Below are 15,674 nucleotides of genomic sequence, written 5' to 3'. Positions count from 1 at the left end.
TGTCTTTAAGCTGATTTTCAGTAACTCCCAGAATAATCTCCAAAATTTTACCAGGCACTGAAGTGAGACTGACAGACCTGTAGTTAGTAGGAAAATTTTCTTGCTCTACTTGAAATCTGTGACAACATTCAGTTGACCAGTCCGGATTCCCAAAAAGGACAGATAGCCAAGACTAAGTGCTTTGGGAATTTCATCCCTATTTCTGCACAGCTATGTTATACCAACTCAGGAATTTCAACCATACGGTCCAATGTCAATTTGGCGCACAGATCTAGTGGCATTACACAGAATTTTGTGACTGAGGCTCTAGTCTAATTCTATTGATTTCAGTAGCAAGGCTGGTATCTATTTCTGACGATATGTAATCATGTCCTTGGTTTTGATTTTTCATTTTTTAATTATTAGCTTAATAATTAATTATGCTCTTCATTGTTCTTCCTTTTGCTGATAAAAATCCATAGCAGTGTGCCTCCAGATAAATTAAGATTCATTTCAGGTCCGCTGCTATCCTGATGGACAACCTTTCACAAATCACCTTTCTGGCCTTCAGTGAGACAGAACGATATTGACTCAATTTACAAGGCACTCAGAGAAGAAAAACACTAGTTAAATAGAACATCCCTGTTATCATTACTTCTACCATCCTCTCATCCGAGGAGACTATATGTCAATCCAGGATATTCCAGATGTCCACTGTGAATATCAACAACAATAGTAGGGGAAAAATACACACACACACAAAAAAAAAAAAAACAACAAAAAATAACTGCCCAAGTTCAAATGAAATTTGGCAAAATCATTTATTCCTTTTCTTCACATTCTCATGCTACAGTGATAAGAGCTACTGAGCAGATGAAGCCAGCCAGAGGCTGCTGAGCAGCAAATCTGAGATGCAGTGAAAGATATTATTGGAAATCTAATTAGTAAAATTATGAAAGAAAAGCAAATACATATAATACTGTACAGATTAAAAAGAAATAAAAAATTCAATAAATGAATTATTGCAGTATAACCCACAGCCCTGCATGTTTGGAATATTAATCAGTAACGCAGGGTAAGCACCAGTGGGGGAAAAAAAGGAAGGGTAATTAGGAACTCATTAGTGTGACAGCAGAATATATTATCTGTGTTAGTGCTAGGTCTACCCCCACACCAGAGATTTGATCTGATTGTCAAAGCCAAAGAAAGCATTTCACAAATGCAGGTCTATATGACAACAACAAAAAAAAGGCAGCTCAGCAGAGTCAGATGTCCAAGCTTTGAGCATCCTACCACTGAAGTCCAAACCAATCACTGAAGCTTCAGATGGATGCAGACTTTCAAATGTGAGGAGAATAAAATACATTATGACACTGACCATCAAATTAAGAATCTGCAGGCTAGGATTGTCTTTTAAGGACATGAACACCAAGATACATAGGAATCTTCATTTATAATGTAAATAAGCCAAACACTTCAAACACAGAGGGATTTTTTTTCTGTTTAACATAGTCACTTGTTATAGTCAGAATGCTTTCTAATGGATGGATATTCATTTGGAGGCATTAACAGAATGACAGGTGCCAGCTGTTAAAACAAAATACAGCTGTGCTTCCTTCATCCAAGTTCATGTCACCTTCAACACGAATTCATCACAGTAGAAGTAAATAACAAAAAAAGCCTATAACTAGATGGCAATAGTTTTAACTAACCTATCCCAATACCTGAACCAATTCCATATTTTTGTCACTAAAAATGAAGTTCAAGATGAACAAATTAGCTGTTAACCATTCCTTTGCAAAACTAAGGCACGAAAGAGAATATGTAATGTGCTGTATTGATGTATACATATTGATGTTTGTTGTCTTAGATGAAAGAAAATAATAATCCACCAGACCCACAGTTGACCATGAACTACATTCTTTTGACCCATCTGGGTCTTCTGGTCTCCTAAAAAAGTTATTTTAGTATAATATATTTTTCCTCACTGAAAAAATGTGGGGTCCAATATGCAAGTAGAACAATTATTCACATTTCATTAGGCTTCTTCATTCAACAGCCATTGGGTTCTTATAACGGCTATCAGGAAGAGTGGAGCAAGAGAATGGGGGCAACACTGAGTAAAGTAGAAGTTGTACTTGTTCTTCTAACTTAAAGGAACATGAAAATACAATATTGCCATCAGAACCAGAACTTTGGGCAAACAGGAAGGCAAACACCTTCCCCTCTGAAATGGCAGAATTAAATTAACATTCATTATCATAATTAAAAAGAACAGTCATAGGATTTAGAACTCTACAGTGAATGTGTTTTCATTAAAGTTCAAAGCAGTTACCATTTAGTACGGAGGCTCAACACCAATCCAGAAGCATTTAAAGTGGTTATTGTGCTTATGTCTGAACAGATGCTTTAAATAATTTGGAGCATTACAATACTGTATTACAAAAAAAGTCCATCAGTCTGACTTTACAGTGAAAGTAACATACATTGATCTTTCTTGACAGCAGTGAAGGCCCAATGACATCTTTCCCTGCCCTAGAGATAGCATGAAATACAACTCCATTTGGCAAAAAAATATCTGTTTTGGTTTTCAACTGTTTTCTGAAAATAACTCTTCTGTAATCAGCTGCAAATTAACAGAGACATTAACTCACCCTCTCTGGAAGAGGTCCACATTATGGAATTTGTGTAGCTCCACAGAAAACTCGACCGTACCCTGGACCTCAGACATGATTTTTTCAGGTCATCACCTAAAAAGCATATAAAAAGAGGCATAATAAACATTTGAAGTATTTGTCTTAAAAAATCCTCAGCAAGGTAATCACATTTTCTTTGGCATCTTGGGGTTCGTGCAAAGCTGATATCAACTGGAATCTTTCCATTACTTCATTGAGCTCCATCCTCAGGAAAACTTGCTAAAAACAAGATCAAAGCAGTAATTAAGAGAGCTAAAATGTCCAATTAGGCCTGAGGATGGAATGATAATATTATGAAAAGTGCAAGAAGAAGAGGCAAAATGTAAGTAACATATTGTTATTTTAATTAACTGTCTTGCTACTCTTATATAGGAAATTGATTTTTTTTCATCCTATTTTATCAAATGTCAGACATGCAGGGGCAGTACAGCCCATTTCCATAAAAGCACAGGACAAAAAGACATTACTCTGAGACAGATGAGAATAGAATTCAGGATTCTTGTGCTTTTGACCTCTTCTGTGGCTTAACTAAAGGCATGGAAGAGAAGTTTCTAAGGGAATATGAATAATTTAAAGAATAATAAATGGAAGAGATTATTCTAAGGAAAATGTTAACAATCAAGGAACCTGACCATGCCACAACAGATAGATCAAGATTTTGCAGCTTTACAACCACTTACAGATACTATCTCATACATCTATTTAACCACAGAATTATTCAGGCTGGAAGAAACATCTGGAGGTCATACTTTACTCAAGTAAGCTTTGCCAACATAAGTTACCAATCTATCACTACCTAAAATACCATTGTACACCCTTGACATTCCCTTAATTGCAGCAAAGTCAAGCCAAAAGCTTTCAGAGCATTTAGACACATTTCCTTCCCTGAAAGTCTTCTTTTGGCAAACTGCAAGAATTTGCTGCCTGGAAATTTTCTATAGCATCAGGGACAAGGCAGCCATCAGGTTTGTTTAATTAGCACAGTTCAGAAGTACCCATGGACAGCTTTTTCACAGCAGCCATCTATGAGTGCGTCCCATGTGAGTGCTAATAAAAATTCTCATCTGAGACACATGGGGCTCTAAGGAAACATCAAACTCAGATTTCAAAGGGCAGAATATCTTCATACATGCTAATATGTAATTTCCACGGTACTCAAAGATTTGACCGCTGCCTCCAACGAAAGAGGAGTGATGAAGAGTCTGATATTTGGAAGTCTGAGATAAGACTGGCATATTACATGAAGTATTTTAAATGATGTTTTCTTTCTGGCTGTCCTCTCAAGGCTGTCCTCTCAAGTAAGTACTAGTATTTTCAACACAAGATATTTCAGAGTTAAAGTGTTGTTGATTTTTCATCCACATTCCTCAAACAAGCAAATGAACAAGTTAGACATGTTGGTTCTGGAAAGACAAGAATGGGACATAGGATGCATGCAGTGTTTGCAATGGATGTCTATAACTGTGAGGAAGAAGTACAATTGCTAAGCTTCCTATCTGACCACTCCTCCTGTTTTATTTATGTATTTATTTTTACAATTTAAACAGGATTAATCCTTTCTGACGTCTCCTTTCTGCACAGCCTGAGAAAGCTGTAAACTGCTTATAAGGCATATAAATCCCACATCTGCCTGGCAGCATGTGTGATAGTCTTGTCCAAGCATACAGCATCTAAGTAAATTGGACTGTTTGGGGGAAGCCAAGAGAAAAATCACACAGCACCAAGAAATACTTTTGCAAGGTATTCAGCTTTGAGGTGAGCTCCTCCTGAAAAGAAGAATAATATCTAGATGAATTTGCATATTTCTTCAGACCAAAATCTCAGGATCAAAGGAAATAATTGCGCTTTTGAAGACAAAGTTTTAAAGAGGAGAGGTATGAGTAAGTGGCCCATTGGCTTAGACAAGCACCAGTGTTTTCAAAGGCAGAATAAAATGGCATAATGCTAAGGTCAGCTGGGGTGAATGAAAAGGAATAAATACATGGAAATATACAGACAGGTCTTCAGACTAATTGCTTTTTATTTCACTTGCTTTCTACTTTTTCAAAGCAGATCCAGGAGAACTGTCTTTGGGAGGGGGAAGAAAAAAGAAGTTCCTGTAGGTTAATTTCCCCCACATATCACTACAATGAAAAGGGAAATAGCTGCCACACTAAATTGGACATCCATCCATTCCACAGGAAAAACAGAGTCTCAGAGCACGTAAATTTACATGTGAAGGTTAGAGGGACTGAGCCTCCACCAGCAGGGCCTACTACCTTGGGTGCATCTGATAAAAACTAGAAGGAGCCCCTGGCACACCTGCTGACCACAGCACTTACCGAGGTTCAAAGAAAAAAACGCTCACAGATATAGCCATTATATTTCACTGAAATAAAAGCTACAAAATTAGACAAAACAGCTGCAGGCACCCGAGATGGGGAAAACACAAGTGTTTAAAATGATTCACCAAGTTTTCACTGCTATACCACATTGCTCCTTAAAAGCAGCTGATCACAGATCTTCAAAATGTAGGGTTTGTGAAGGACCTCAGACTATCCCTTACTCACTGATTGTTATGGGAAGCAACCTTGGGCTATAAATAGAGAAACAGTTGGTAAAAATAACTCTGAGCTGAAGGATGTTGTTACATCAGCATTGAAGAACAACAGAGACTGTTGCCATTACTAAAAATGTATGACGAATTTATCTAATAACCAGTTTACAGAGAAATACAGAGGTGATTCTTGCTAAGGCTATAGTACAATGATTCTTTCAAAATGACCATATTTAAGTTACACTCTGAATTTTCCAAAAAAGCACTGAAGAAGACAAAAGCAAATTTCCATACAGAGCGAGAAAAAAATGCTTGGAAAGTGTTTTGGCCATACACTTGTGTAAAAGCAATGCCAACTATCAGCATCATCAGCTTCAAAGCAATGGATTGCTTCGTAAGGTGCTGCCATCACCACAGGTTGTGTTGTGCTGTCCTACAGGCACTGAAGATAACAGTCAGGTCAACACTTTGACAGTTTGTCCTTCTAGAAATAGATAATGTCATTTGTCATTTTACTTGTAGCAAGGAGACACTAACTGAAAATCAGAATCTCTTATTCATATGAAGCCATACAAAAATGTATATATTCAAAGATTAGAGAGCATCTCACTTGTTCCTTTAAAGGAAGACTTGATTTTATACTCTCCACTGCATTGTTTTCAACAGAGGTAACTTCTGGATTTTTCAACATATGACATTAGCTAATCTGCAGTGGTTTTATTTATCTTTAACCTCCATTGCTGTCAGCAATCATTGTAACTCACAGTGTTTGTGCTATGACTTTTTAGATACAGAGTCAACAGGCCAAGCTCCCTGACAGCAGGTGGGTATTGGTTGCATACTACACATAGTCAATTAATTGTTACACATCTTGAAGCTAAAAAAGTCCAACGATACTCTGCTGAAATGTCAATCAGCACTGGCCCAATGCAAGGGAGGAGAGGAAGGGGAGATGGGGACAGCGTAGGGTGGAAATAAGGACAGGGCACTGCACGTTCTGTCAGGCTATGAACTTTCTAGCATTTGTGCAATTGCATCTGAGCATAAAACAAACCAGACATCTCTTCAGTGCTTTCAACATCCCTGTCCATCTCTGTCACAGAAGCCAGGAAAAAAAAAAAAAAAAATGAAAGGAAAAAAAAAAAAAAAAGAAAACGCCCAAGGACAAAAGAACAAAGCACCATGTGATAAAGGGCAATGACTCATAAACCACAAAACATTCATTTAGGAGAATAAAACTGCCTCTTAGGAAACACAGCACATACTATCTACAGGATAGCATTACTTTTCTTACTCCTTTTAGAGCATCTTTCATTTTCCTGTGGTTGGTTTTGTTTTTTTTTTCCAGAAGTTGGTATTTTTCACTAGATGTAAATACTCTCTTCTTATTATTCTTATTCTTAAAGAATTCCTTGATTAAGTGTGTAGAATAAGGTCATAAAGTCAGAGTAAAATGTCATTATTATTCACTCCAGAAATGCCTTCTACTGTAAAACTGTAAGTAAGGAACAGAGAAACATAGTAAAAGGAGGTTTATAACACATGCAAAAAGACTACAAGCAAAATCTGAGACTTAGCCTTTATGAAAAGTTCACTCACTAGACCAGGTCTCTTCTTTGTTTCCAATTTTAGTTAACAATGAAATTGTTCCAGCGTTCACCTTTATGCAGCAGACGTAGATCCCAGTTCTTAGGGCAACATTTGCACCTCAGTGGGCCCTTCTGAGCATACCTTAATTGCTTGATCAAATCAGTTCTATGTGTATGTCCTGTCACTGCAGCATCGTCATTAGCTGTTCTGCAGTTTTCAGGATCCATTTTTCTTTTTCTTTTTCTTTTTCTTTTTCTTTTTCTTTTTCTTTTTCTTTTTCTTTTTCTTTTTCTTTTTCTTTTTCTTTTTCTTTTTCTTTTTCTTTTTCTTTTTCTTTTTCTTTTTTTCACCATTGAAACTGCAGAGACCTTCAGCTTCCAAAGATAACACCTCATTTTGTTATAATTAATTATGTGAGGGTGGTGACACACTGGCACAGATTGCCCAGCAAGGTTGTGGATGCCCCCTTCCTGGAGGCATTCAAGGCCAGGCTGGATGGGGCTGTGAGCAACCTGGTCTAGAGGGAGGTGTCCCTGCCTATAGCAGCAGTTTGGAACTAGGTGATCTTAAAGGTCCCTTCTAGCCCAAACCATTCTATGATTCATTCTATGATTCTACATTTAATAGAGTTGTCAATTCTAAGATTAGATAGATTAAGATAGAAAGATATTTCCTTTGGATTCATAAAACAAGGCAATTTAATTACAGTATGAAAAGATACAAGGAAACAACACAGCTTGTTTAGCTGTGCTAAAAGCTAGTATTGCTAATAGTAGTGCTAATAGTTAAAAATTATTAAATAAAAAGTTACAATGTTTTGTATTTTACTCATGTTCTTTTAAAGAATGGGAGTGTGAGGGCAATGTGTTGGAGCTCCATTGACCATCAGTGTGAAATGATCACATGAAGTCCAAATTGTTGATTTAACAGTGACTAGAACCTGGAAGTCCTGACAAATAATATATTTTTCAGAACACTTAGGGCAGAAGTGACCTACGTTTTCATGCATAATGCCTCTAACTTTCCTTAAACATTTTGACTTGTAAGGCTAAAGAATCACTGGAAGATACAATTTTTACTGAAATTATCATAAAACTTCTTCCTTCCTTGTTTTTACTTTAGAAAAGTGATTCAAGGATAAGTTTGACTTGTTGAATTAGGCGATTCATCTTACTATAGCACAGTCAACAAGGGAGAGAATTTACCCTGAGTCATGGAAGGCCAATGAAGGATAACAGCCTTGCAGAGTCACCTTTTGCCTTCCCTTCACCTGTATCAAAAAAGCACTATCTGGTACCCATGCTCAGGCACAAGCACTGCAATAGACTGATAAAATATGTACATGCAATGAAATGCAGACATGTGATTGGACTCACTCAACAGTATGTTATTTAGTTGAAAGTGAAGAATGTATGCAATAAAATCTGCACAGATGATGCATATACCCAATTTAGAACTCAACCAGAATGGTCCTTGGTTTGTTCTTTAAGTGCACTTAGGAAAAACCATAACTTTTGGGTCACTGCCTGGTTGTGATTTTTCTATTTATTTTAGAATGCATTATCATTTAGAACTTCGTTTTCCAGTTTCCTTCAAAAAAAAAAGTTGTTATTCATAGCCATGAAAAACCTTCTAATGCTCTGTTTAGGAGCTATCAGGGATTACTTTATAAAATCTTCAGTCTTTACAATCATCTAGCATTAACCAGAATAGCTTACAGAATGAGATAGCATCGCTACAAAAGCGAGCAACAATCCCTTGCAGCTATTTTGCTAAGGTTTTTGTTTTCCGGTTTATTGTAAACCTTTGAACATTTTCCTCAATCTTTAAGTCAAAATAAAGACTTATGACACAGGTAAAAAACATATACAAGGCATACAGTCATATTCAAACACATCCATTAAACGTGTTGGTTTTTTTGTGGTGGTTTTTGTTGTTGTTGTTGTTGTTGTTGTTGTTATTGCTTGTTTGTTGTTGTTTTTTTTTTTTCTTCCCCACCACATTAGCATTTAGCCTAGCTCAAAATATTAAAGGCTAATTTGTTTTATACTCCAGACACGTAACTCAGCTTGGATGCAAGCCCTGAAAAAAATCTTTCAGTGTTAAACAACAACAACAACAAAAAACATGTATATAAAGTTTGCTGTTTAATATTCTTAGGAAAATCAATATCCACAATTTTGTCAGTCTCAGTAGACATATGTTCATAAACAGTGCAATATCGTGAATCACTTTTCACAAGGTTCGTTGATTTCTACCACCAAAATGTTGTGAATTAGAGACACGGAGGACAGATAATAAATGAGACTTAAAAAATGACTCACAACCCAAAGAGTATTCAAAGTAGAGCAAATAAGAAAGGAAAGGAGCTACTTTATTTATGTTTGTGGGATTAATTTTACTTACAAGATCCACTATACTTTCTCTTTGGCCAGCTAAAATTCACAAAATAGCAGTGATACCTATCTCATTGGTTCACACTGAAGACTGGTGTAAATACTCATTCAACCAGCAATAACATTGCCAGAATAACAAAAAAGTTGCATCTCACAGTAGAAAACATTCACTCCGTATCAACAGCCTCAAACATACATTCCACATAGCCATGGGTGAAATCAGTGCAGCTCAGGAATCTGAACAAAGTGACAAAGCCAGAAACTTACTTCAATTTCACTCCTGTTTTGCCTGTGTGACCAATCCATACTGGAAAGTTTGCTCAGGTCAGCAAAGCCAGGAAGGCTGAAAACCAGCAGTCTAGGTTATACTGTTCATTTCAAGGGTATTAAGATGGAGGAATAAATCTACTAGGGAAAAAAAACAAAAAATACCAGGTTGTGTCAGAGGATTTGTAGGGCAAAACTGAACCAGGGCCAGAATAAATGTTAGGTGCCAGTAGGCTGCTCTTACGAGATATAAAGCCTCTGAGCTATTAGACAGGATTAAATGTGAACACAGCTGTGCAAATTTAGGTCAGATCATTCGACAAAATGAATAAGATCAACCTCGATTTGTCCTCTGTGAGCACGTGCCTGTCAGGATACCAGATCTGAGTTCAGCTCAGCACAAATTACTATCTGCTTACAAAGTTAATAATAACTTGCTTTTGACACCGTGCACAAAATGAAACAGCAGGAAAAATTCAGACCACAGAGGGAGAGCAAAACAGAAGGGAAAACTTTCACCTGAACTGGCTTCTGACTGCTGGTGACGTAGTCCTCACCATATTCCTCACCTCCTTACCTCTTCCTTCCCCACACTGTAATTCTGCTGTAAAACCTCCAAAAGAAAATGTTTTAAAGCTTTATGTATGACTAAGAACCAAAAATCCAGACTCCTATGAGTGTAGAATCATAGAATCACTTAGGCTGGAAAAGACCTTAAGATCACTGAGTCCAACCACAGACATCATCATCTTCAATCTTCACCAGTTATTTGCCTTCTTCCCACTGAAGCTGTTTTTCTGGTATTCTCTTTATGTGTCTTAGAATCATAAAACACTAGAAAAAGCAGCAAGTTATTTGATGCTTATTAGGACACTTAGTCAGAATTACTCATCATTCTCACGATTGAATGTGGTCCTCTCATCAATTAAAGGAGCTATATTCTTCTTGATCTGGGTTCTTTTATTAGATTAAACAGGAAATAAGAGCTCTAAAACAGACCACATATTATTCTCTTGCAATTGTAAAACATCCAAAAAAGATTTTTTTCTTTAAATTCTATTCAAGTTCATACATGACTGATTTCCAAACTGTGTGGACATAGGTCTATGCTAAGTACTTAGGAGTATATCAGGATATTTGACCCTGCTCAATTCCTTAGCAGCACCTAAATGACAGTTCTGTCTGTCTTCTAAGAAGGCCTCATCTGGACAGGATAAACAAGTAGACTGAGATCCTCCTTGGGAAAATTCTGTAATCAGGTGCTGTAGGGGAGGGAAGGTGATGTTTGGAACACCTTGGTGGGTCCCTTCCAACTCTGGATATTCTACGATTCTGTGGCTCAAATAACTGATCTTGAGGACAAAATTTTATGTGAAAAGAGCTATTACCAAAGAATCCAAATTGAGTGTCTTGAATATGAGTGACCAGAGACAGTCTCGTATAGAAAGGCTAATAAATAATATGTTCTTTGGCACTGTTCTGAATGCATTTCCATTTCTGGTCATGGAAAATTTCAATCTACTGCCTAACTCAGCTGTTAACTCAGCTGTCCTTGTCAAATTTTAAGTGCTTATCTTGCATTTAGTCTCATCAAATTCACTTCAAAATTTCACTTGGCAAGTTATTGTCCCCTTTATATGTTCTGAAGACATCTAACTAAGCATATAAGAGCAAGTAGTTTACTTCCATCGTACTGATTATCTTTGTCTGTGACACATGTAAAGCATGGTCACTTGCCCACAAGATTCATCTCATTAATTAGGCTTTATTTCTTATGTACAAGATGTTTAGAGTCCTGCTACAATCAATAGAGATCTGGCAAATACAGTCAACAAGATTCATGTGACTAGCAACACCTACTTCTTTTCTTTAATTAACCTCTCTGAAATTAATGACAAAGTAAACATGGACAACTCCTGCCTTGAAGTTTCTCATGAAATCAGTGGAAATCGTGATTCTCTTAAGGTACTGTTGAACTGTTTATTTGTAGCGCTGATCCAAATGACAACAGCACTACAGGCAGTGCAATGCTCTCACACACTAAGCAAGACAAGAGTAGTGAAGGTTGACAAGCAGCTATTTGCTGTCACCAAAACTTCTTACTGGCTGAGAGAATGAAGGGAGAAGATAAGGATGCTGGTGAAAGAACTTGACAGAGAGAGACCTTCAGATGAATGTCAGAACAAAGGTCTTTATATCTCTGGAAGAAGATATATTTTATTACATAAATTAACAAAAAATGGTATTTTGTTTTCAGGCCTATTTTAAAAATATTTTTGTTCTTTTTTATAGCCATTCTCAAATTCAGAATATTTAACAAATTTTATGAGAACTCTGAAACAATCATGCATTCCAAGGGAATTCACTGCTATAGAAATAACAATCCGTAGGCCAGTTCCATCATGATGATTCTTTGGACAAACACTGACTGTTAAACTGAAAGTTGGTAAAGGAAGAACAGGTGCTGGTGTAGAGTTGAATGATATAAATATAAGCAATAAAATATGCAGAGCCATAATCAGAATGTTGACTTATTTTAACTGCTTGGGGACATGTTGATATAAATAACTGCAACAGGTTTTGCCATAGTGCAAGAGCTAAATTAGGTGGTTTACAAACAGAAGAAAAGGCTGATTTATTTGTCATGGCACTGCTTGATCTCTGAAAAAGAAAGAAGGGGCCAAGTGAAGCCCTGCTAGACATGGGACCAACACAACAGAGACTGAAATGCAGTTGATAAATAAAATTAGGCTAGCAGTCTATCAGGACAACAGAAAAATATTTATTTCTCAAGTTCAGGACAGAATCTTGGTAAACTTCACCTGAATGATGGTCCTGCACAGCCAGGTTGTAATTTTTCCTGGAGTACTTGATTCTTATATCCATTATCTCAGTACAGCTAACCCTGAAGCTTTGCCTGACAAACCTTCTGTCACAGTGCAATCACACTGCTCTGTCATCTCACAGAGCTAATGACTCTTATGCAATGTGTAAGGGTTTGTAAGATGAATGCAGAGCTATCGCAGATCAGGTGGAGAAGGAGCTAGATTTCCTTTCAAAGAGCTGTTGACACTTGCAACCCATCACATTCTGTGAATCATTAATTCTCCAAAGCACCTACATGTCATTTCTGGTGTTATCTTTAACAAACTTACTTGAGTAGCTGCACAGTGAACAGCACCTGAAGAGGAAGGAGATATGCCAACAAGAAAAAACTAACCAACTGCAGGCTGTTTATTTCCCTGAAACCCTTTTTGCCTGTGCCCAATTACATCCAGCCAAGGAAAGTTGGTCAGCACAGACAGGGAGCTTTCTAGAAAGGCAACTGCTGAACCATCAGTACAGTCATTCTGCCATGTTCCTTCTTTGAAGATCTACCTTCCTAGCACTATGAAGGGGAAATTCAAATTGTACATGCTTAGCAACTATCATGTGTGTGGAGAGCATCTAACTATAGAACATGTTAAACTGGCTGTGAGCAGTAACTGCAGAATCACACAGAAACAAATAATAGCTTAGGTTGGAAGGGACCTTAAAGATCATCTTGTTTCATCCCTCTGCTGTGGGAAGGGATGCTGCCTACAAGATCAGGCTGCCCTGGGCCCCATCCTCTCCACACTGAGCAGAAAATTTCTTCTGAACATCTAATTCTCCCTCTTTCAGTTTAAAGCCATTCCCCCTTGTCCTATTACTATCAGACCATGTAAAAAGTTAGACTCCCTCCTGCCTATAGGGACCCTTCAAATACTGAAAGGCTGCAATGAGATCTCACTGGAGCTTTCTCTTCTCCAAGCTAAGTAAACACAACTTCCTCAACCTTTCTTCATAGGAAAGGTGCTCCAGCCCTCTGATCATCTTCATGACACTCCTCTGGACCTGCTCCATCAACTCCACATCCTTCCTGTGATGGTGGGCCCAGACCTGGACACAGTACTTCAGATAGGGCTTTAGAAGGGCTCTTCCTATCATTGTGAAGCAGAATTCACCAAGCATTGGATTGTTCACCCACTAATAGGGAACGTGAGCTGGGTTTAGACCATCGTGAGACAGGTAAGTTTTACCCTACTGATGATGTGTCATTGCGCTAGTAATCCTAGTAGAGGAGGAGAAAACCCTCTCTCTCCCTGTTGGATGCCCCTCTGTTGATGCAGCCCAGGATACTTTTGGCCTTCTGGGCTGCAAGAGCACACTGCTGGCTACATTCAGCTTTTTGTCCGTCAGGACTCCCAGATCCTTCCCTGCAGGGCTGTTCTCAATGAGTTCTTCTCCCAGTCTGTACTCATATCTGAGATTGCTCCAACACAGTGCAACACCATGCACCTGGCTTTGCTGAATCTCATTTGGTTCATGTGTGTCCACTTTTACAATCTGTGAAGATTCTTTTGCTGATGACGTGCAGCAACCCTCAAATGCAAGCACTCAGGAGACACCTTTGCTAAGCAAAACTGGTGCTGGGGAATGAAAAGAAAACCAGGCTTATGCGCCTGATGCTGATGCTCACAGAATTGGTGCAGGGGTATGTGATGAATTGGCAGTTGATAGGGATTTGCAACCTCCTTGCAGATCTGCTTAAGAAACTAGAACTGTCTAATGTATTGTTCATTAAATCTGTTTATATTTAAGCACAACTGTGTGTTTAACTTGCCTCCAGGGGTACAGTAAAATTTCCCCAACAACTGAATAAACGTGAGCAGACTCTGTGCCAACACAGTACTGCAAATGTGCGTAACACAGCAATAAAGTGCACATTTCTGATGCAGATAGCAGTCTGGTGGTAGTAGCGTGGTAGATAGAACAGGAAAGTGCACTCCTCATCCTGCTAAATTCTTGAGGTCTTTGTATTTACGTACCACAGTGGAGAACATTCAGGGTCTTTTAAAAATGAATATTCATCCTAGGAGAGCATCGGAGGATCTTCTAAATGTAAAATGAGATACTAATTCAGGGCACAGATTAAGCATCTGTGCTAAAACAAGCAGAGGGCCTTTCCTCAGTCTCCAAATAAGATGATGAGATGTGCATGAGACTGAAGTAAAGATTATGCAGTTAGCCAGAAATTTATACACAAAAATAAGTACGTCAACACCGAAATAAAAGTCCTTGTCATTATAATATTCTTGTTCAGGCATATTTAGCACAAATGTCTGCAGGTTTTTCATAGCCTGAGTCTTGGTAACAGATGAATCATTATGCGTGTCCAATAATCAAAACTTAAGCTCCATTGGTTTTATATTACAAATGCAATCAATATATAGAACATGAGGAAAACTCATGGTGCACACAGTGCTATATACAACTTAATAAAAGGTAAACAAATCCCAGGAGATTTATTGGATTTCCCATGACCTCATTTTAACTCTGACATACTGGATCTAGACAAAGAACTTACGGATTTTTTCAGAAGCATTACTTGGCTTGCAGAACACACAACTAAAGGGTTGAAGAGCCCGCAGGATGGAAGCCATCTTCATGTTTGTATTTCAGTTTGAATTTTAAATACTAGCTTGCTGTGCAAAGAAATAGTTCAAGTCTGATCTGAAAATCAACAAGATGCAATGAACATGAACAGAGAGCCTTCAAGGTCTTTTTTATTGCTTTTTTAAAAGCAATGCTGTTTTCACCTCTTATTTTTACTCCAGAAAATTTAAATCCAAGTAAGCTGCTTTGGTAAAAAGGGTAGTTTGGGATATATTTCAGACACAAATGTGTAGCCAGAATGACAAACTGGTACTATTTTCTTCCATTACACTAGGTTTGAAAGCGCTAAAGCTCTATTTTTAATACCAATTAGGTGCCATGGGAGAAACTGCAATACCTAAACATAGAGATATCATGTGAAGGCATAAAATCAGACACAACTGGCAGTTGACCTATGATGTAGAGTTCTGTTGAAGCAACCTTTTGAAGCAGCAGCTGAAGACTAGATGAGACATCCTAAAGCATCTGAGATGGTAACACACTCAGTAGGCAGCTGAATCTTTCTCTAAAACCCACAAGCAGGCACACACACAGACACACAGATACACAGACCACACACACACACACAAAAAAAAAAGAAAGAAAAAATTAAAAAGGCCTAGACAACAATTGAGCTTATACTGAAAAAGTAACCTTGATGAAGTCACTCCCCTTTTAGTGATTGCACTTCATGGTTGCAGTGGAAACATAAACTCTTGGACCTATATATATGATGCATACACTAACACTTAA

At 37.8% G+C, this 15,674-nt stretch overlaps 1 protein-coding gene across 1 annotated transcript in view; it reads right to left on the bottom strand.

Moving 5' to 3' along the window:
- Window positions 1-15,674, bottom strand: part of FAM135B (family with sequence similarity 135 member B) — a 178,793-nt gene that overhangs the window by 116,107 nt on the left and 47,012 nt on the right. The window contains exon 2 of the mRNA XM_015856404.3: window positions 2,634-2,729. Coding sequence (XP_015711890.2) covers window positions 2,634-2,710 — 77 coding nt within the window. The 5' untranslated portion in view covers window positions 2,711-2,729. The remainder of the gene's footprint in view (window positions 1-2,633; window positions 2,730-15,674) is intronic.

The sequence above is a fragment of the Coturnix japonica genome, chromosome 2 (genome assembly GCF_054131305.1).
Source record: "Coturnix japonica strain WE chromosome 2, WE-NBRP24, whole genome shotgun sequence".
Taxonomy (NCBI): domain Eukaryota; kingdom Metazoa; phylum Chordata; class Aves; order Galliformes; family Phasianidae; genus Coturnix; species Coturnix japonica.
This window is presented reverse-complemented; position numbering and strand designations above follow the sequence as displayed.